Below are 20375 nucleotides of genomic sequence, written 5' to 3' on the forward strand. Positions count from 1 at the left end.
TCGTCCTATCGCTGGCCACCAGTGAGAACAGCCTGTCCCCTTCCTCCCTGCATTCTCCCTTCCTGAACTTATACATATTAATCAGATCCCCTCTGAGCCTTCTCTTCTCCAGAGAAAAYAGGCCCRGCTCACTCAGCCTCTCACTCAGCAGATTCACAGAGTCACCCAGAGGCCTCCCATACCAGACTCCAGTTTCTCACCCTACCTAACCCCTCTTGCAGCCCTCTGCCCCRCTCAGCTCCCAGCCTTGCCCGCGGTGGCCGCAGAGCTGCAGCTCTGCCTCACGGCTCCTGCCACACGGGATCTCCTGCCACACGGGGCCGACCCACGTCCTCCCTCCCCAGCTCGTGCCCACCACCCCCACCACATCCCCCAGGATACCAGCACCTTTCCCAGCTCCGAACCCGCAGTCTCAGCCTGATTCCCCCTCCACCAGGGCCTGCTGAAAGTGCCCTCGTCGCTGCTGCAGCAGCTGGACCCACTCTTCCCCCTAACAGTTCCTGGCTAAAAGGCTGAACTGCCTGAAAAGAACTCAAGAGCGGAGATGTATGAGACAGGAAAATTCTTTTTCCTTTGTTCTTCTGAAGTATTTTTTATGTTATTAAAGAAATTTGAGGAAATGAAAGACAATATATTTCAGGCAAAAATAGCTCATGAGTAATTGGGTATCAGTAGAATTGGTTTGGCTGCAATTCCCCTCCCCACTTTCCCCTTCTTTCCTTAAATGGAAAAAATCAGTGTTTTAATGACAGCCATCAGCAAAAGCCCTCAGGACATACCACTCTGAATATATCTGTCTGCATGTAAATACCTTTGTAGCACAGACCTTGACTTAATAAACATTTACATTTGAGTACACCAAGGTCCTGCAAACAGCTGAAGGCACATCACCAGCAGCAGTAAACAAACAGCAGGAAGTACCTGAACATTGGTTTGCTTATTTTTCTCCTGACTGTACAACATTTACAGAATGGCACAGTACAGGTATTAATTTAATTTCTCTCTAAACATGAAATGGCAGAAGAAAACCTGAAATGAACATCTATGGCATCCCCTGAAGATGAGCCCATGTGYATCTGACACACAAAGCTGCTGGGCAATGAGCTGTGCAACAGCGCCGCGGTACTCAGCAAGGACAGGGAGCTGAGCCCTGAGTTTTCATTTCAAACAGAACCCTGGAAGAAAATGTGCGGTTCCTCATTCCCAGGAAAGAGCTCTTAGATTTCAGGAGATTGAAAATTTCAGATAAACAAGTATCTGAACTTTTGAGGACTCAGCCAGATCAGGCACCCCACTGGTACACACTGAAGGCACAAGGACTTCAGCTGCTGGAATTCAAGTTCTTCAGCTAATAGTTTCTTGTCAGATATACAGTGTTAGGAGACTGACTTTGCAAGAAGCTAAAAATCAAGGTATTACCCTTTGCTTGTCCTGTTCATCGCTTCTGGAGCCAGACTGGGTTAAAACATATCTACTGGTTCAAACACTAAACCCTGAGGGGCTAGCTTTGCGGTGGTTCAGAACTGTGTGTACATATTCAACGCATAATGTGTGTTCAAGCCAAAAAACGTTATAAAACCCACCATTTGATGGTATACTTGAGGTTTGGTTGACTGACTGTGCTGTCATCCAGGAAAATAGTGGAGCAGGAACTGTACTTCCTTCTCAACTGCCCAGGAGGATGCTAGGAAAAACATGCAAAAGAACAACAGTAATTATGTAACACCAAAACACTTCTGCGAGCAGATTTAAGAATTTAGAAACAACAACGTTCTCTGTCCTTCCCAATGACGCACACAGTAATGGGATCATGTTTTGAAGCAATTTAGAAAGTTCAGAAATAATTACCATTCCAAAAGTSAAACAGTCCCTGCTTGAGCCTTAGTGCTTTTTCTTTCAAACCCCATTCTCCCCTCCTCCCTGGCCCCCCAAAACCCTCATGCAAAATCTCTGTGTAGTATTAGCTCTCTATTGAAATGAAGAATGCACATCAAGAATGAAAGACAGATCAACAAGATCTGTGTTTCTGTCCTCGTTCCAAAACAGTAAGTGGGACAAGTCAACAAGACACCAGATGAAAAATGAGGATTGRTTTAGAAACACATGTGAATCAGACAGTGCTTGGAGGGAAGAGGATTAAAAAAAGATATACTATGGGGAAATGATGTCGTCTCAGCAAATAACAGGGGAAAAACAGAAAAAAAAGCAATAAAAACAAAAAAATTGCTAAATCAAAGAAAATTGATCAAAGTATGTAAAAGAAGGCAGATACACAAATAAGAAAAKAAATGGTAAAATCTCTCTTGATTGAAAGGGTTTTCTATACATTTTGACCCTATTTCTTATCTCGGGAAGGAAAAAATGCAAAGCGCAGACATGGAGCTTGACAGCAACGCCAGTACCTCGAGACCCTGTGCTGAGAGTTCTTCTCCTTCAGTTACTCAGAGCAGCTGGCACTCCACCAGAAAGAAGGACTCCACTATATCCATTATCACCTATCACAGCCATTAACACTCTGTGATTTTATCCTTGCTTATTCTACCTAAACTAGAGAATAACTTGACCAAGAGCCAGTCTCAGAAGGGCTATGGAAAATCAAATTAAACATTCAACTTTCAATACAGCAGATTTCAAATGCAACTGGCACATCCATACGAAAATTTCAATTTGTCTCAGATGTTCAATGCTGTTTCCAGCTTCAGGTGACAGTSCAATGTCAATAAGACCAATGGAAACTACTGAGAGACTGGCCAGGCCACAGCAACAGACTTCCTGGGCTTCAGTCCCTTAATTCCTTTCTCCGTATATGTTTCCTTGCCTAATTTCCTAAACTTGGCTATTATTAGAAGTGCCAGCACTCTGTCATCTCGCCAACTTTTCGTGTTCTGCAGGCTACAGAATTTTTAGCAGCATTCACTAAAAATAGAAGCAAGGTGACTCCTGATAAAAACCTGCATAGAACTGGGTTCTCTTTCATATTATTTTTCCCAATTACGACAAAAGAGCCCTCAAAGTCTTTTGTTAACTGAAAAAAACTTTTCTTAAGATACTACATTTGTAAAGACATTATGTTTAAACAATTTCCGGGTTCACATACAACTCTCTCAACATCCCAACTTGACCAATAAATTTGCAGGTTGACCTGCCTTTCTTGGAAGTGAAAGATTTAATGAAAAAAATAACAACAAAAATACTATCCCTTCTCAAAAAGTCTCCAGGCATTTGGAAAGGTACTTTGTAATAATGTGGAAGCTCAAAATCCATCTACATTCCAAGCTGTTACGTGTTAAGCAAGGCAATAGAAACAGAATTTGAAAGCACTGAAAGTGACAGTGCCATAAAATCAGCATCTAGTAGTGATGTATATGGAGAAAAAGCCTAGGGCTCTGTTGATTTACTGCTTTTACTCCACCGTCTCTTAGTTCTTATCTCTAGATTAGCACKTTCTCTACCTTGAACATGAAGGATAAAAGCAAAGCAACTTAAAAACATTGAAAAAGGGCTCTTTAGTGGCTGAAGAAAGGCAGAAGTACAGAGATATCAGCATAAAAAAAAAMCAAACCAGATATGCACACAGAAAGTGCTAAAGCTACATTTTAAGTAGCTTTAGTAGTAGTATTTTTAAAGATTTAGGAAATAGATAAATAGACTAGATTCACTCAAGGTAAGCAAAAAGAAAATAGAAATCATGCCGTCAGCAACTCAACGATCAGATTGAATTTTCTCATGTAAACAGCACTTACACTCGATACAAATCAATAACTGAGAGCCCTACACCCTATTTCTGCAACTACACATTGCAGTTCTTGCCAGGCTTTTCAGCTGCTGTTGGGCTTGGGCAGGACCCTTCACACCTGAGCAGCTACATGGTATCTCATGCCCCACGTTTTGGTCCTGAAAACTTGGCACTAAGGGGGAGCTCTCCTCGTTTGAAAAAAATTGTTGCCTACTGCTGCCTACCCATTCTGTTGGGTATAAATACACACATTTGTGCCACACAAACAGCTAAGCTTTTAGGAGATGATCRTGCTCAACTTTCTGGCATCCAGTTGCAGCCACATGCTCCACCACGTAACGTATTTCCTGCCTTTTCAAACTCCTGGAAACACACTCGGTTTCCTGTTTTAYCTGGACTGCACTGGAAGGCACCTAAAGCCACCTCGTCCCAGCAGTAGGTCTGTGTGAAGGCTGCACAAAATGCTGCATCCTGAACCTCGCCCATATTTGGGGAGAATGAAGAGGGTGACTGAATGTCACCTCAGGCTGAAACACTGTCCTAGGCAGACAAACCTCCACTGTACCCACTGCAATGGAGTAAGTCCACCCAAAACGATGCAAACATCCACCCTTAATGCCTTCACATTTCAAATTCATTGTGTCTGACAGCAAGAAACCCTCAGCTTAGACAAGTCAGGGAGTCTTGACCAGAGAAAATCAGAAGAGTTGAGAGGGAATTAGAGAGCCTTCAAAGGAAACAGCCAGACCCTCTGACATGGGTTGGATTCTTCCCAGTTAGCTATGGGCGATAYGTGGGAAGGGAAGGAGCAGCAGCTCCTTTTGTCAACAGTCCTAAGGAAACGTGCCTTGGGGGTACATAGAGCCTTGATTATCACTGCTATTAAAAATACTTACAAACTAAAAGTATATCTGATATGAAGTGCTTGTGCATACTCTAATTTGCACTAGCAATATGTTGTACCCAAGCTAAGGCTGAGTAACTTCATGCACCAACAGCAAGACATTTGAGTTCTTCTATGAAATTCACAAAGGACAAATCACTGAAAACTTGATAGGTAAAAATTACTTGGAAACCCCAAGGGTCACTATTAATTTGGACGGTTGAAATAAGGATAGTTTCACAGAGGTTTGGTTTACTCAGCTTTTTATAAATAACTTTTCAACAGAATCAAGGGACTCAATCCAGAATAATCTTGTCAAACATGGGAATAATGTGTACAATAAATATTTCTGCAGTCCATTAAGAGCAGACACAGGGCTGCACATTTAGGAGTCATCCGTGTAAACATCCAATGGCAAATGAGTGCCAAGGCTGGCTGCAGAGGACAATGTGCAGGCCACATGTCGAGGGTGTCACTCCTTTGGGGGACAAGGGGAAAACATCGCATGGGATTTACCTGGAGGGCTGGAACACTACAGACTGGAGCATCATTGGCTCCCTTTGTGGGAATAATGTGCCCAGCTTTGAGGAAGATCAATTGAGTCAAGAAGGATTAACTGATTTGAGAGGGTCAGAGGGGACAGCAGCAAGATTAATCAGAGACTTGGAAAACTTCAATCAGAAGGAAAAGCTGAAAGACTGGAATTAGGAGATAAAACTGAAAGACTGGAAAGATTTTCTGTAGGAACAAAGCAATTATAATGATGTTAAGTCATGGTAAAAGAAAGTGCAAAAGAAGAGAGTGCATTGTTCACCATGACCATTACGGACAGAGCAAGAAACATCAAGTTTACATGAAACTAATGAAAATTAAGATTAAACATGAAACAATAGGAGGAGGTAACGGTGAAAGAGACCCCGCTAAAGGCAGGGGTAGTTGAGCTACAGCCTGAGTGACTTGCAAATTATACAGAAAGTAGCACATGGCTCATGCACATGACCCTGCTCCGAGATGGGATGGTAACCAGCCCCTTGCTCTGGGCTCTAGACCAATTTTCTACTATTTTGTGACTTCTTTCAGTGGATTTGTAGCTCCTTAATCCAATAATAGCTATTATTTTTTGCATTTCAGCCAAATAAGTTTCCAGGAAATGCTGGCAAGACAACCTATGAAAATAACATAATATCTGTACTGTTGAACTTCCTTACAGRTAAATACGTCCAATGACTAACCTTGCTTTATAACTTGCTGAGCTTTTACATATTCTACAAAACAACTTCTCAGAGACTGTTTCTAGCTCTTAAAAACAGCAGTTTTGCCTTCAAGCACAGCTAGCACGAAGGGAAAATTGTGTGTTTATTTGTTCCCCAGCTTTGCCCAGTATCTTCCAACTTTCCAAATATTTTGGAGGGGTTTAATTTTAAGACATTTGAACACTATGACTTATTGAATATTGAATATACTGAATGCATCATATATGAAACAGAATGGCTTCATTTGCCTGTTAGCAAACTTTTCTTAGCAAACAGGCAGGCTCTGAGGCCTGGTCTTATACACCTGCTACGAGAGGAATCACAACAAATTCCCAAATGGTTCACAATGGGGATATACAAAAGGATGAACTTCTCCTGGGCTTCACTTCAAACCATTCAGAAATTAAAGCAAACCTGTGGGGAACAGGAAAGCATTTTGCTGTTGCTGCTGTTGCCTGAATAGTGAATTCAAGGTGTTCTTGAATAGAAGTGTGTAACACACGTCTCCGACCCACACTTGCACTCCATAATGAGGAGAACAGGCACGAGCCACCCAGTCCCTGAAGCTATTTAGCAAAGCCAGGGTGACATCCRTTCCAATTCACAGCAAGGTTTAACCTGCACTTGCCTTGCTCGCCACTTCCCATGTGAATCTAGATGGCTTTTATAGCAGAGCTGGTGCTGAGCCTGGCAGCTTGGAGCCTGGGCAAAGGCATTTCAATCTTGTGCAGCGTTCCTCTGCACTCAYTGATCAAAAGATAATTTGCAGCTTGTTTCTTTAATAATAGTACTGTCTCTTCTTCCATTAAACCAGGTATAAGTTACTGCAGGGTTTCAAAAGTTACTAGTGAACAGTATTTCCCTCATGGAAAAAKTGAGGCTTTCCTGTGCCCATTATGGAGCCTTGCCCACCAGTCCAAGGCAGCAGAACTTGGCTAAAATGCTAGAAGGCAAAACTGGCAAATAGAAATACACATGAAGCCAGATAACAGCAGCAAGCAAGTACCAGGACTGCTTCAGATTTGGAAAAGAGAAGCTTCTATCTTAATCATCTTTTGTTGCTTCAGGACATGATTTAGTTCTGACAACACTTTCCAATGAGCGAACATGACTTTGCAGGTCAACAAAGTGCTTAGCTCCCAAACCAAGCAAACTATACATCAGAATTCACTGCTTGGCTCTGCAAAACTCCGCAGCTATCTTCACTTTGTGTAACTGGAGACTACAGCACAATAATTGTATCCATACAGTGAGTGGCTAGAGAAGAGGGATTTCATTTGAACAAAATCTACAGGAAACCACACTGTCTTATTACTTTTTCTGACAATATCTATCAGAAGAACAATCCAGTCTGACCCCTCTGTAGTAATATCCATTCTATCTACCACTCTCTGACAYGCTTCAACCTTGTTTTGGGGTATTAGTCTCACTGGTGCTTTCACAGTGCTCAAAACAGATAGCTTAGTCTAGATTTGCTCTTGCAGTTTGTGGCCTTCTCAGTACACGTAGCCTGGCCTGACTCATACAAACCACAGGGTGCTAGGTCAGACTGCCCCTGAGCTCCGAGAGGGCCTAGTAACGTTTGGGAAACTCTTCTGCAGTGCACACAGGACCCACTTATTACTAATATACAGCATTTTACTAATATACAGCATTTTTCTTCACAGACCTGAAAAGATTAAATATTTCTTCCAACACTAAAAGCAGTTCAAAGGCTTAAACTTACATAGCGTGTAATTGCTAGTGGTGGGTAATTTGATCAAAAGGGCTTTAGTAGTTTCCCAACACAGAAAGCATTATGTAATAAACCTTTTTTTTAAAGATTTCTCCCTGCTACCCCTTACCATTACTTTTAACATCTGCTTTCCCAATGTACAAAAGTTTGCCACTCCTTATCACTTAATGCCACGAGATTGCCTGAGGAGGAGAAGGTCTGTGCAGTGGACAGGAAAAGCAGCAAAGAATTTACAGGTATTAGGGAAACATTTCACCCAATCAGTTCAGGTAAGGTCCTGAGGAGAACCTGTTGATTCATTCTCCCATCCTGGAAGGCTGCAAGCACATTGAGCAGCATCTGTTAGGAATGGCACAGCTCTACAGGATCTGCCAGATGGACCAGATGGGATATAAAGGCCCCTCCAGACTGGCTTTCCTATGATCTTCCATTGGAAAGGAGCAATGAGCAAATGAAGCAATTTCTAGGAGAGACGCTGCAACAACCCCTGAGAAGCCTCTAATCTGTCTTGCAGTTTATCTTGTTCTTCTCTTTGAGTAAGGAATGTTAATTAAGGTGTCTGAAGGAATTTGGACAGCAATTATAAGCCTTCACAACAACCAGCCTCAGGCATTGCACCCAAGAAAAACATTTCCCATTTTATGTTGTACTTTGCATTCTTCATGGATTAAAGCACTTCTTAGACCATGTTCCCATTCCAACATGTACAATATTTACCCTTACTGAAGCACCTGGTTGCCAGTCACCTGCCTAGCAGTTTGACACTGGGCAGGCAGGGCGGCCTCTTCATCCACCCCAACAGGGAAGTCTGGAGTCGAAGCAAAAGCGAAAACCAGACGTCATTTCAAGGACTCAAAAAGCTCTCAGTCGCTGCCTGTGCCATGTAATGTGCATTGGGGGGCCCTCCATCCCCTGTACTGCTCATCAGCAGGGAACCCACCGGATAAGTCACTGCAGGATCATTTACAGGCACCTGGTTGCTGACAGAAATGATGTCCAAGAGCTTTTTCCCAGGATACTGGACAAACTTGGGTCTAAACACAGAGGTAAACTTATCTACTTGGAATGATGAAGATGCTACTAAGTCTGCTGGAGTGCAAAGCACAATTCCTGGGAATCTACATAGTGGAAGCCACTGCCAGATGCCTTTGCAAGACGCTGCTGAAAGGGCCTTGCCCCAAGGCTGAAGAGAAACTTGCTGAAGAGAAACACTACCCCTCTCCACAGCATTTACCTTTTTAGAAATACTACTGCATGGGATATTACTGCACTGGATATTACTGTTTTTAGACAAAATATCTAGTAAATACTGATAGAGAAGCAATTCCCCTGCGCTTCTCCTTTCCCCTCCAAAAAGGAAATAATTTTTAAAAAATCACTTATTCCCGCAAACCGGCTGCTGCAGCCACTAAGGGAACCTCCCCTGCCCCTCCACGGCCTGCTGGGCTGACCTCAAGCCCAGGCAGGCCCGGCCCTCGTGCCTGTGCTCCCGGCGCGGCGGCGGCCGCTCCTCGCRGCACGAAGCGCCTCCAGCGCCGCCAGCACCTTCGTCCTTTGCGAAGCAGGGACGCGCGCTCGCCTGCCGTGGCATGGAGGCCGTAATAGCAGAACRGCTGCAGCTCAGCGGGGAAGGAGCAACTGGGCCGAAACTGGAACGGGCTGGAGCAGCAGGTACCGGCTGCGAGCGGCTCCCTGACTCGGGGCCTTCTCCCTCGCGCAGCCTCTTACCTCAAGCCGCCAGCGCGGCCGCCACGCGGAGCACCCGCCACCGGCCCCGCGGCCACACTGTCCCAGCCCCGGGGCCAACCCATCCCTCTTTCTTTTCCCACCCAAACCAAGGGCATCTGCGGGGTTCCTCCATCCCTTCCATTGACCAGGTAAAGCTGAAACTCCTCACCTGGCAGCCTGAGAAACATGTGCTTAGATAAGGGCAGTGACTCACTGATAACCAGAAAGGGCACCTTTAAATGGGAAATGGATCAGGCAAATACAAGCAAAATTATCTATTTGATATAAATTCCTTTAAGCTTCCAGAAACTGTCAAATCTATGATCACAAAAGAGCTGATTTTAATTCATTAGTTAAACTAGATTATTTCTTTTAATTCATTAGTTAAATTAGATTATTTCACGGGTAATATTTTGAAGCTGTAGAGACTGCAGTGGGTAAAATACTATTTATCTTTACACAGAACCAAACAGGTTGTTAAAAAAGAGAAAGCCCATTCCTTGCTACTTCTCTTGGTAGCCTGACTGCTTCGGAGCTTTGCTGCTGTTCCCCTCTGCCTGCAAAATAAGCAATAAGATACAGCCCAGAGGATAAAAGCATTTTATTGTGACTCTTCTGGTTATTTGTCACAAAAGAAGAATAAGTATATACAGACTTATAAAAGAAAGAAAAAAAGGCTTTATAGAAAAATAAAAACACACACACAAGAGAAGTGGGTTGCATTACAGTAAGTCCTTTTTTAAGGAAGACAAAATAACTCTCCAAAATTCACATCCTCTAGGTTGTTTCCTCTGGAGCAGATGTGGGAACTCAGCACTTGAAATCAGTATGGAAGCAAATGCAATGCCAGAGGTCCAGTGGGAAATGTGCTTAACTCACACCAAAAAATGGTGGAAAAGGAACAACCAGTAGAGCACACTGTAAATTTCCCTGGTGCCTAAATGCTGTGAACTGAATGATGGGTCTTTCGTCACACAACATCTAACTGTTTCCCCAATTTTCTTCAAGGTCTAAGAAGTCACTGTGACAGTTCCCTGCAGTCTAAGAATCTCAGCTGAGCTCCCAGTCAGGTACACGGCCACAGCAGCCACTTCAGAAATGGTCACCAGTCTGTCCACAGATCCAGGCAGTGCTGAGCGACTGCTCACAGGTGGGCTCAAGTCACCCACGTCTCAAAACACCTCACCAAGAACTTAGTATCACAGGCTGCATTTGCAAATATGGGTTCTCAGTGAGTATTGATTAAAAAACTAGAATAACAAAAAAGGTCATCCATAGATAAAGCCATGGAAAGGTCTACAGCTTCATAGGCTTTTTATTTTTAGAATTTAGAAGAGGTATTTTAGCACAAGCAAGTCGAATTGAAGGTAAGAGTAACCTAAAGTAAGGCAAGACAACATTGCTCCAACTGAATGACACTAAAAAAAAAGAAAATAAAGAAAACAGGAAGGGTAGGGTATAAACAGGATGAATARCCAGCTGCCAAGGGCACAACTCCCTATGGAAAGGATCCTCCTGCCGTTTCTGCAGCAGGTCGAGAAGGGCAGGCGCTCAGCACACACTTCTGCAGGTGCCCGTGGCCACTTCCCACCCCACAGCACGGCCCTGCGCGCGGCGCTGCCAAGGAGCACCTTGCCCAGGGCCTGCTCTGCTGCCCCACAGCACCTCCTGCCCCACAGCACCCCCTGCCATGCAGCATCTCCCTGCTGCAGTGCAATTCCCAATACTCCTTTCAGTTCCATTTGCCCGAGGAACCCACTTTCAGCCTGTTTAATGCAGAACACGTCTTTTGTATGACTTGAAAAGACTGGGGCCACATGAGAATTTCATCTGTCATAGCTGCACTGTCACAGAAACGCATTTAACACTGTGCTTCTCGGTGCTCGAATATGGTTTTTGGCTTGGAGCCCTACCAGGCACTGGACACAGTGACAGGACCACAGCRCATGGCCCTTGCAGAAAAGGCTCTAACAACCCAGCTGCAAGGCAGAGTGCTCTGGCATGTGCTCCCACCAGAGGCAGAGCTTCACAGGGCAAGGGAGGGTGGGAGCACAGGGACTATGTGCTGACCTGGTCTTGTTCCTCGGCAGCTCCTCTCTGCTTCCCTTTGTGTGGGTGCTGCGCTGGTGTGAACCATGTTTGGGCCTTCAAAACCTGCCTGGATGCCACCCTGCGCCACATGCTCTAGGTGACCCTGCGTGTGCAGGGGGGTTGGACTGGATGGTATCTAGAGGTCCCTTCCAATCTCCACCATTCCGTGATTCCATGATGTCAAATACATGTTTACATTGCATCCACACTGGTCAGGTTCTTCAGAATCTCTTGTGTAAATATCAAATGCTATAGACACTCTACCAAAATCAATCTTACATGTAAAAGCAGTTCACAGTTTTGAGAATTTCTGTAATAATTTTGAAAATCCTATTAATGTGCTCAGGTCTTTGTCTCAAGGAGCAGTTCCCCGCWTATGGTGGTTGTCAGCATGACACTGTCATGAAGCCAGCAGATCCAGTCTACACACACRCAGCAGATACCTATCATTTGCATCCTGATGTAGAACAGACATGTTCTGCATCATGAACATGYATCAGCACCCTCTCACCAGTATGGAAGTCACGTAGGATAACTCTTATTTAAGATATAATAYAGACAACAAGGAGAAAGCTGCATAGAGAGGCATTTTCACTTACGTGGTTTATATAGAGACTCTTGCGTTTTTCTCTCACTGCAAAAACACAAAATATAACAGAAACATTACATGACTATCTTTCCCAGTAAACTTCTTACATACCATTAAAAATAAACATACAGGAGGCTATCTATGTGCAACATCATCATGGCTTTTGCACTGAGCAATGCACTTCTGTATCRACCCCAGAGGGAACAAGTGTCCGCAGGCGGGCCGGCACTCAGGCTCGCAGCGTGGCAGGGATTGCCGCACTGCCCTGCTCGGGCCCTCGGCCGCGCGGGAGCTTCACGCACAGCGAGCGGCGGCGCTCGGCGGCCCTCCCGGCGTCGCATGGGGACATCCCACGTCCCACGCGCCACGCGCCACGGCCGCCCCGCACGGCGCCTCGCTGCCACGCGCCCGGTGCCGCTCGCGGGCGGCGAGGCGCCCCAGGTGGCCGCAGGCGGAGGGGGAAGATCCTCCCCTGCGCACGGACCCCGCGCGGGAGCCGGGGGACACATGCACAAGGCTGCTGCCCTCCACTGCAGGGATCCGCTGCAATCCTGCAGCTGCGTTTTGGATATCAGCATGAAAATAACATTGCATGTTAAGAACTAGTGAGCACAGGTACGGATTGCATGTTGGATCCAGAACTCTTAGCCATCATGTTCAGAAATTAAACAAGAGGAGCAAGGGAGATGTTCAGAGTCTTAATTGTCAGGCAAATGCTTATTACAGCTGATTAAATATTCTCTATTTGATTTTTTAAAAACATTTTCCCAATTAACTCACCCCATAGAGAGCCTGTGGAGCTCTGTTCCAGGGAAATTACCATACAAGTCTGGAGGCAACTAATACATAAATCGAACTGCAGGATTAAAATAATAATGGCTTCATGCTGTAGGTGATTAAATGCAATTTGGAGTACTATGAAAGCTGTGCAGCCCCAAGCGCTTYGCAAAATAAGAGTGCTGGTAATGGTGGGAGAGCCTGTCCATTCCCTGCTGGATGAGAAGCTATTATTTGTGACTTTTATAAGCAAGCAATTTCAACATAAACAAGGTTGTATGKGCAAATATTGTGAAATAATTGTGTTTAATGCAGACAGTAAATGAAAATAAGTAAAAAAACTTTTAAAAATCCTTACATAATTTTCCTCCCAGGGAGCAGAAAGGAGAATCACACATGACAAATGTTAGCCATGTCACTTAGTACATGCTCAGATCCACATTTATGGACATCGTATAAGAGACAGAATTAAACAGGAAGAGCAGGACAATTCTGATCTAGCAAATTTAAAGCACTTGAAATCCTCCRGAAACCCTGCACTACAGTTCCCCACACTGCATTTTCCACAAGCAAGGCCCATGGGTAACCCGAAGGGGAGTCCTCGAGAAGCTGCTGTGTTTTTCTAGCACTGCAAACTGCCATGCGGAGGCCTGAAGCCATCCTCATGGGCTGCAGGTAAACTTAGTAAAGCACATAAGTGAAAATTAACAGCAATTAACTGCTAAACTGTGCACACCCTTAAGTATTTAAGTCATAGGCAATCATCCTGCACACAAATTTATTATTGTCAAAGYCCCAGAAACAGCCTTCACATGCATCCTGAATTCTGGTTTTAACCAGGTTATTTTCCCTACCTCATTTTTTTTCTCTCTTCCGCATTCTCCTTGTAAATATTACTTTTTATTCAGTTCCCTATGACAGTAAAATTATCTACAAAAGCAAGAATACCACTCGCAGCTCATTCCTACTTAGTGCTTCCTCTCTCCAGCAGGATATATTCACATGTGCCCCTCGCTGCAGCGGTTCAAACAGTGCTGTGTCCTTCCAAGCACTGTGTTATCCTGCTTTCCCCTGATTTTCCTATATAATAACAACGCAATTAACCTCGGTTGTCCAGTGAGGGACTCCAAGAGGGCAGCAGGGCTCTTCTGCTTCTGAACCTGCCTGCCATAGCACAGCATTTTGGGGGTGGGTTCCTTTTGTTTTCTCTTCAAGAAATAYTTGTTGGTGTGGAATCAAGCAGAGGAGAAATTCATGAGGTCCCCTTGTGTCAGGAGGGAATTCCCTGCCACCTCTCTGGGCTTTGGGACTCTTTGTGCTGCTCCCCCTACGCTGTGGCCCTCAACAGGTCACTGCACTCAGCTTTATAATTAGCCATCACTTTCTAGCACCAGCTCCCAACTGCAAGACCAGGCTTTTGGCTTCCAAACATGGTGTTTTGGTGAAATGAAGCTGAACAGATTTAGTGCCACAGTTTAAGCAAGTAAACTGTATTTTTTAATATTTTAAACTATATTTTAAACTATATAAACTAAACGATAGTTTTTATATATATATGTATACGTTATATATAACATATTTTAAACTATATAAACTAAAACTTTAATGAAAGTTGCAATGGAATCCAAGTGGATACTGTAATTTAAGATACTGCCAAACTTCCTTCATTTTCCTAATTTTAAGGTCAAAGATCTGTTCCACTTTTGCAGCCATTTTCACTTGTTATTGTTGAACTTTTATTATAATAGGAATATATATTACCCTGCCATAAAAGAAAGTGGGAAAATATGTGTATATATAAATATAAATATATATACTTGTATATTTTACTGAGCTGTCATAGAAGTTTCCTTTGTGAGATTTCTATGAACAGTGTTAACTTTATCAGGACAGAAGGCAATAATAATAGCCTTGTGGTAATAATTAGATATCAAATGTGAGAAACATCTCATGTTTGGGGAATTTGTAAATAGTTTAGGTTTGTCTTGCCTGGCAAACAGGGGACTGGTCTTGGTTAACATTAAAAAGGCTGCTCCACTTCTAGTCACTCCATAAGCAGAGACTGCAAAATGCTTTTGGTCTTAAGCACATCACTGCACTGATGTTGYGTATTTTAGCCACTGTATTGAAGTGGTAAAAACTCATGCAGGTTAGGAAAAGAGGACAGCTGTATCCGACTAATAGAACTAGCTGTTACCAGCAACCTGAAACAACAGGCACTGTCCTCCCGCTCCTACAAGGGAGGGAAGTTCTCTCATCGTGGTTCAGTTTGCCAGCGCCGTCTTCAGCACCACCACGCACCAAAAAGCGCGTGGCTTTTCAGCGACCTCGGCATCCTGTTTGCAGGCCAAGCTCTGCAAACCAGGGAAAACTTTACCATAAGGAATTCATGGAAGTTACAGACATAAATGGTAATATTCTTTATTAGCTCTCTAAACAGGAAGATTACTTATGACCTTGAAAATTCCCACAAAGAGACGGAAACATTTATTAAAACTATTTTAGGTAGGAATCCAATTAATATTTATTGGCTCTTAAAATTTTCCTCAAATTCTTTTAGCTCTCAAGGCATTAAGGACAAACTCAGACTGTATGATGAGAGGCTAGTGTGGCACCCCAGCTCCGCAGAACAGGGTAGGATCCAGWCCTGCCAGGCCCTGTTCCAGCACAGCCAAGGGGGGCACCTCGTCCCTGCTCCCTCACATGCTGCTAAGAGGCAGCTGGAGAGCAGCTCTTGTGCCAAGGGAGTATCCCGGGATTATCAGTGAGGCTGGAACAGTGCCGGGCTCCTGGAAACCCACAGGAGCTGCTGCCTGAATGCGACGCTGCCGAGTCACTCCGCTGTGTAGCTGTGGACTTGGTCCTTTCCTCCGTAGAAAGGAGTCAGTGAACGCTGAACACCCACTGACGCATCCCACATGACACCCCGAGTCCTGGGGTCCCCCATACGCACATACAGACACTGCAGATGTCTGCACTTCTGGCCTATAGAAACATTTTCTTTTATAGGAAGGCTAGTCTTCCAACATGTCTGAATTAGGTGTTTTAAATATTGCCGGTTAAGCTCTATCCTTCTGCACTGACTTTTAATGCCGTGGAGGCAACCAGGGCTCCACAACAGGCGATCAGAATAAACCTCAAGGTGCCCGAAGGAACCTTATACTCCTCCCTGAACGAGCATTTTATTGCACTTCGGAGTTATGTGACATTCCTGAAGAGTGTGTGATAAATCTTCATGACTCAGTTTCCACAAGGGGCCAAAAGCAGAGCTGGGCAAAATCTTTATTTCTGTGAGTTGTTCCACCACGATGGTTCCTCACAATGTAAATGTAAATGTAAATGTAAATGCTTGCAGGATATTCATTTTCTTGCACAGGCAAGTTAGCTTTGGGATTTTTTTCCACTGTCATCAAGGATGGCTGAACAGATGTTCTATCTCAGTTGATAAGGTACCTACAGTGTTTCACTATACTCATTATTCTCACAAGACAATATATCAGCTCTTCATATTAAACTAGAGAAAATTCCCTACACCATCTAGCCTGGATGTAAACTGACTTTTTTATTATTTTAAATTTAAAAAGCTTACAATTAATTTCATATTACAATAAATTAATCACTACTAATGAAACTAAATATAATTATCAGGTCTGGCCAAATTTTATTTATTAGACTTGGGGATTTGTCATTTTTTCAATAAACTGAAAYTGGAAGAATGTAGTATCCATGCAATATTACACAGTTTCAATACACTATAAAACAGACGCAAATTAGTCCTCATAATACACTGTACAATGGAAATATTATCATGCCCATTTCACAGACTACCAAATCAGATCAAGATTCAGAACCACATAACAAGGCACTGATTTCAGAGGGACAGTCTGAAGAGCGAAAGAACTACTCACACAACCAGCTCTTCGATGAGGGCCTAACTGTATCCTCTCTGTACTAGTTGTATTAACTATGTTCAAAAATTAGCAAAAACAAACAGTAAGAGAAAACTACTTTTTGGGGGTGGGAATTAATGTGCTTGACATTGGAATTTACTGTGTCAATAAAACCCAGCATTCATAGGCAGCTGAAAGAAGGACAAAAAATTCGTATCGCACCACCAGAATTAAAATACAGAAACTGCTCGGAAGGGCTGGGTAGGAAATAATGTGTTTTGTAATGATTATTCTCATCTGCCTCTAAAAGTATGTCACACGTGCAACAGTGAATGAAAGAGCCCAAGTAAACGGCTTCTATTCTACTAACTGTACCACGGGGGTTGCTTCAAAGATCCAGTTCCCAGGGGATCACTTTTGTCTAAGAATAAAAAAATACCCCAGACAAATAAATGATTACATCAAATCTATAATTAGAGAAAAAGAGAGAAAGCCTCGGTGGGAGGAGGATGTGTGGTTATTAAAGCCTCCTACTGAGTTCATTTATAGCACAAGCTATATTGGAGGAAACACTGGACTGTCTGTCTCGCTGAGGTGATGTCAAAATCCTGCTCCCCAGTCTTTTTTTCCCAGAAACCTGGTCTTCTCTACTGAGTTTTTAAAAAATAATTGCACAGAAAATTTTACACTTAGGGAAAGTATTTTAAATTTTTAATTATATTAAACTTATACATATTTTCAGTTCTGATACAAGGACTTTTTGGTCTTACAAATTCAGCCCATGAGAGGACTCAACTCTGCACTTTCTACTGCTACATCCAATACTTTAAACAACCAAAGCTGTGACTTCTTTCAACTCGAGGGACACCTACAGAAGTCTTTGACTTRCGCCACTGATGTCACGCAGTGGGGGAATTACTCTGTTAACCGCATTTTTTTAAATTAAATATTAAAAGACCTCAAGAGACTATCACATGCATTCTAACTAAGGATTTAGAAACAACTGCAAGAAGAATATTGTAATAAATTCAGTAACCTACCATCTGTTTGAGATTTACTGAGAAATATTGTACTGGCTCGAGGATGATCTGATGGGTTGAATTCCATGTTCAAATCTGGAAAAAAAAAAAAGGAAGTATAGCATAATGTTAAAAAAACTATGTTTAATGAACAGTATACACAGATTTTCTCTTTTTTAATAAGAGCAAGTTTACATACGCAGCAGCTTTTGTAAAACAAAATTAGTCTTGAGGGCCACTCTTTTTACACAAGTGGCTCTTTTTGGCATGCAAATCATTAGTATCAACACAGCTTTGGGATTAGACTTCAGGGTGTCAGTTGCTTTTGGATTAAAATAGATAAGGCAGCTTTAGAAGTCTGCATACAACAGAGTCAGGAATTACTCATTTTTATTAGTTTCTTCCACTCATACCCCAGAGCCATTGCTAAGCACAGGAACATAACTTATTATACACAATTAGAGAAAATTAAGCATTATAAAATAAACTTGTAGCCCTCTGTAGAGAAATTGAGTTTCCATGAATAGACACGATTACCCTAAGCAGTTTTACTGCAGCTGAGTGTAACAAGTTAAGTCTAGGCCCGGGTGTTTTAAATGGTCAAGATCTACAAAAACTCTTGTCATGCTTTGGAGATGGACCTGTTTCWGGTTGTGAAAGCTTGCAAGAAAACGCTCCTAAAAAACATGCACCAGGTTTAAAGATTCCAGCCTGTAAGAGCACATATACATACTTCCACAAAAGTTGTTTTCCCTATCAAGGTTAAAACCCTCTGAATTTATTTGTTCTCAAATTCCCCAGGCCTTACCTGCCCAGGCAAGGCTGCTCAAAGCAGCAGGTCTCTGCATCATTTYGCTTCCTCCTCCAGGGGGGCTCTTTCTACCTCTCTCTAGCTCTGTTCTCCTGCATTCTCATCTCAGCACGTACTTCCTTGTGTACTTGACACATCTCACACATGCTAGTTTCCATAAGAGCACTGACATGTTTGTTTTAGGTCATTACCCTATACAAACTCCTGTACAGATTGATTTTCTTTTCAGTTAGAAAGTGGATTATTGTTACCAAAGTCACAAAGGAATAATAATGCCAAAATCACAMGGGAAAGTCGCTTTGATTCTCCTGGAAATCATGACTTGCAGCCAAGCTTGCAGAAGACTTTAGGAAGGCCAGCTAAGTTTTGACTTGAAGGGCCAGTGATTAGAAACAACAACATTTATTTTCTGCACCTCACTTAGAACTAGAGAACAAAAAAATTATTTCAGGACAGTTTCCTATAAAGCTGAATTCCAGATGCAATTCAATAGGTAAAGAGTACCTATGGGCCGTGGGTAAGCACTGAGGGCTCCCTCCAATCTCACACACCTAAGAAAAACACAAAAAGTAAAAGCAGAAGAATTTTTTGAAAAAGTCATGATTAGTCACTGAAACTACCCGAGGAATCTGAACTCATCATATTTTGATATTTTCCTCTTCTAGGAGATCGTTTCAGCCAAGTCTCTTCAGGCGTTAGTCAAGAGTTTTAGGCTTGATTTAAGAATAACTAGATGCAAGTTACTCGCTTATGACTCATCTACAGGTCGGATATCAGATGATCTGAGAGGCCTCTAGCCTAACTTCTTTAAAACTAAGCCCAAACTAATTAAGCCTAAAGCCCCAGCACAGCCCTGTCACCATTACGACACACATCTGCACTCCTCCTAAAACTACCAGGATTTTTACTTCAGAAAAGTCTACGTTTTAAGTCTTAAGACACATGGTCAAAACATAGTATACAGGATAGGCAGAGAGGATTTCAGCTYTTATGACAGGATTTTAACAGAAGAAGGAGTCAGTTTTTCGGGCCATGAGTGCACGGTGGCAGAAGCCCTGAGCCCGGGAGATGAGGCCAGGGCCTCCCACGAGCTCCCGGGCCCCAGAACGGCGAGCGCTTTGGAAAACGCACTTCTTCCACTGGAAAAATAAGAAGTTATTTTGTTTCTTTAGAGAGCGGAAGTCAGGTAAGCGGGCATTGCCAGAGCTTGGARGCTGATGAGATGATGAGCTGAAACCTGAAGGGAGTAAAACACTTTCCCAGGGCTTTCACAGGTTTCATAACCTTGAGCACTTGCTTTGCTTCCTTAGGCTTAAGTCAGAGATCCCAGCCTAGTTCTCCCATGGCACAACCACCACCGTAACTAAGGAGAAAAACGCTGTGTTACACATCAACTTCCTGCCCTGTCACCTGCTTACAAAGCAACCAAACCACATCTCCCCAGCAGGAACTTCGGAGTTCTCTACCTGGAGCTAGCCAGGGCCAAGGGAAGGATTTCCCGTGGAGAGGCCAGGGAGGGACGTCCCGGGGGTGGCCATGTCCCGCAGGGGGACACGGAGGCTGAGGTGCTGCCGGAGCCGCGCTCGGGAACTCGAGCAGAGCGGGAACRGGGCTCCACGGAGCCTGGCCCCGCGAAGGGAACTCCTGTAAATAACTCCACGGGTTTCTGAAGCCGTGGAAGGTGCCAAGCGCGGGGCACAAGGCAACCTGCAGTGCTCTCCCTTGGAAGCCCTCACGGCTTTCAAAGGCACACAGACAAAATAAGACTGTACTGCGTGTCCCAATTTCACTCTATCAGCACCACACGTGTCTGTTTTTAGACCACGGTTTAGAAGATGTAAGTTCCACTACACAGAAGCCTCA

The 20375-nt window shown here is 43.5% G+C and overlaps 1 protein-coding gene across 2 annotated transcripts in view; it reads right to left on the reverse strand.

Annotated features, from left to right (window-relative positions):
- The window catches only part of CCNY (cyclin Y), a 101391-nt gene that overhangs the window by 25030 nt on the left and 55986 nt on the right, over positions 1-20375 (reverse strand). The window contains exons 2-5 of one of the 2 annotated variants that reach the window (XM_026048764.1): positions 17723-17797; positions 13151-13159; positions 12026-12060; positions 1584-1684 (exon numbers count right to left, since the gene is read on the reverse strand). In XM_026048764.1, the coding sequence (XP_025904549.1) occupies positions 1584-1684; positions 12026-12060; positions 13151-13159; positions 17723-17797 (220 nt within the window). The remainder of the gene's footprint in view (positions 1-1583; positions 1685-12025; positions 12061-13150; positions 13160-17722; positions 17798-20375) is intronic. The other variant, XM_026048765.1, reaches the window with a different exon arrangement.

The sequence above is a fragment of the Nothoprocta perdicaria genome, unplaced genomic scaffold (genome assembly GCF_003342845.1).
Source record: "Nothoprocta perdicaria isolate Ctin4 unplaced genomic scaffold, notPer1 scaffold_57, whole genome shotgun sequence".
In the NCBI taxonomy this organism is placed as follows: domain Eukaryota; kingdom Metazoa; phylum Chordata; class Aves; order Tinamiformes; family Tinamidae; genus Nothoprocta; species Nothoprocta perdicaria.